Source organism: Thecamonas trahens (assembly GCF_000142905.1).
Source record: "Thecamonas trahens ATCC 50062 unplaced genomic scaffold supercont1.9, whole genome shotgun sequence".
NCBI lineage: Eukaryota > Apusomonadida > Apusomonadidae > Thecamonas > Thecamonas trahens.
In genome coordinates this window covers 252,308-253,986 of record NW_013657671.1, presented here as the reverse complement: position 1 = coordinate 253,986, position 1,679 = coordinate 252,308, and the positions used below count along the sequence as shown (strand labels likewise).

Here is a 1,679-nt window from a genome sequence, read left to right as displayed (position 1 = left end):
GGATGGATGGATTGGGACAGGGGCAGGGGAGGGGGGGGCATAGGGGAGGACGTACCGAGCGAGAGGAGCACATTGACAAGCTCAGAGAGGGCGTAACGGGTGGAGGAGATGGGGACGGAGAAGAGCGAGGAGGGGACCTTGCTGTGGGCCGGCTCGCGGCACCGCGAGACCAGCTGGACCTGGAGAGTCTCGGCCATGGTTCAGACGAGTGGTGGCTGGCGAGTGGTGACCGGTGACCGGCGACGTGCGATGGGCGATGGGCGATGGGGGGCGATGGCAGGGGAGAGGGGAAAGAAGGTGCGATGGAAACGTGTTTGATTGGCGGGGGCGTATGATGCTGGCGCCGGGGCAAGCGCTGTTCGTCACTCGCTGGTGATGAGGTTATGGTTATGGACGGCCTCGGTAACGTCTCGCGCGGGATCAAGCTCGCATACGTCCTCCACTACAGCTGTGTTGAGGGCACGATTGATGAGGAGCTCCCACTTGTCGGCGAGGTCGGACGTAGGGAGCCGAATGCGGACAATAGTCTCAGTTGATCGGGAGAGGAGATCCGAGCGCGCAAAGAGGCCAGTTCTGGTGACCCAGCCATCGAGGGTGGCGTAGCCGGCAACAGGATGTGGTTCGATGGTGATGTCACGCTCGCCGAGGCGGACGACTTGGAGCGCCTGGTGCGGGTACTTGGCAAGCGCGCGATCTTGGCTCTCCTCGCTGTGGAATATCAGCAGCTTGTTGCAGGTGAGCATGAGGAAGCGAGATCGCCAGGGAAAGAGCATGCCGCCGGTGTGGATGTGCGCTGCACTGGTGGCCAGAGGCGGCGAGAGCACATTGTCCGAGTCGTGAAGGATCGGGTTGGAGGTGACCGACTCCCACACGTGCTCGACCAATGCGCGCGGCACGCCGAGCCCGGAGCAGTTTTGCACAAACGAGGACCGGGTAAAGCCCGAGATGGTGTGCGATGAGTGGGCATCGGTGTTGAGCATGACGGCGGCGAACGAGAGAACGTACGCTGCGTCGACTGTGAGCAGATTGGTAAAGCCGTTGTCGTCGATGACGACGTCCTGAGCTGACGAGGCCGTGACTTCCGGGTTGGCGCTGCAGTACGCCTTGGCAAAGGTATGCATGATTCGATCAATGGCCTGGGCCTCACCAGGCATCCACAGAGGGTGCAAGAAATCGCGCAGCGCGTCGGCAAAGTCGAGCCCGACAAGCGCTGGCATCCGCGCCATCACGTACCAATCGCGCGCAGCCGCGTACGTTGCAGAGCCAAGGAGCTCGCCGATACGACGCTTGGAAATGCCCGGTGTGTAAAAGACAAAGTCAAAGACCTTGGTGTCGACACCAACCTCATCGTCCTTTTCCATGCAATCAAACAGCGCCAGCGACTGTAGGTAGGCGAGCGCGTCGTCGAGGCTTGGCGCCTTGTTAAAGTTGCAGGTCACCGTCTGCTGAGTCGCGATCCGCCAGCGGAGCTCATCCGCCCAAGAGTGGGACGGGCTGTCGGCGATGAGCCGTCTCCGGCTCATCGGTGGCACATCGCCAAGTGTTTCGATGTACTTTGCTCGCCACACCATGTTGTCGCGCACAAGCCACGCCAGGTTGCGTGCACGTCGACGCCAGCGTCCGCTACGTTCGTCTGCCCCGAGCATCTTGCCTTATTCTCAACCAGCAGCTCAGCTGGG

The 1,679-nt window shown here is 61.7% G+C and overlaps 2 protein-coding genes across 2 annotated transcripts in view; both read right to left on the bottom strand.

Moving 5' to 3' along the window:
- Positions 1-203, bottom strand: part of AMSG_02318 (ribosome biogenesis protein WDR12) — a 1,957-nt gene extending 1,754 nt beyond the window's left edge. The window contains exon 1 of the mRNA XM_013905410.1: positions 56-203. Coding sequence (XP_013760864.1) covers positions 56-197 — 142 coding nt within the window. The 5' untranslated portion in view covers positions 198-203. The remainder of the gene's footprint in view (positions 1-55) is intronic.
- A 146-nt stretch (positions 204-349) lies between these two features.
- Positions 350-1,523, bottom strand: AMSG_02317 (uncharacterized protein; the record flags this gene model as incomplete). Its single annotated transcript, XM_013905409.1, has 1 exon — positions 350-1,523. The coding sequence occupies one exon, from the start codon at positions 1,521-1,523 to the stop codon at positions 363-365; it is 1,161 nt and encodes a 386-aa protein (XP_013760863.1). The 3' UTR covers positions 350-362.
- Positions 1,524-1,679: the final 156 nt, after the last annotated feature.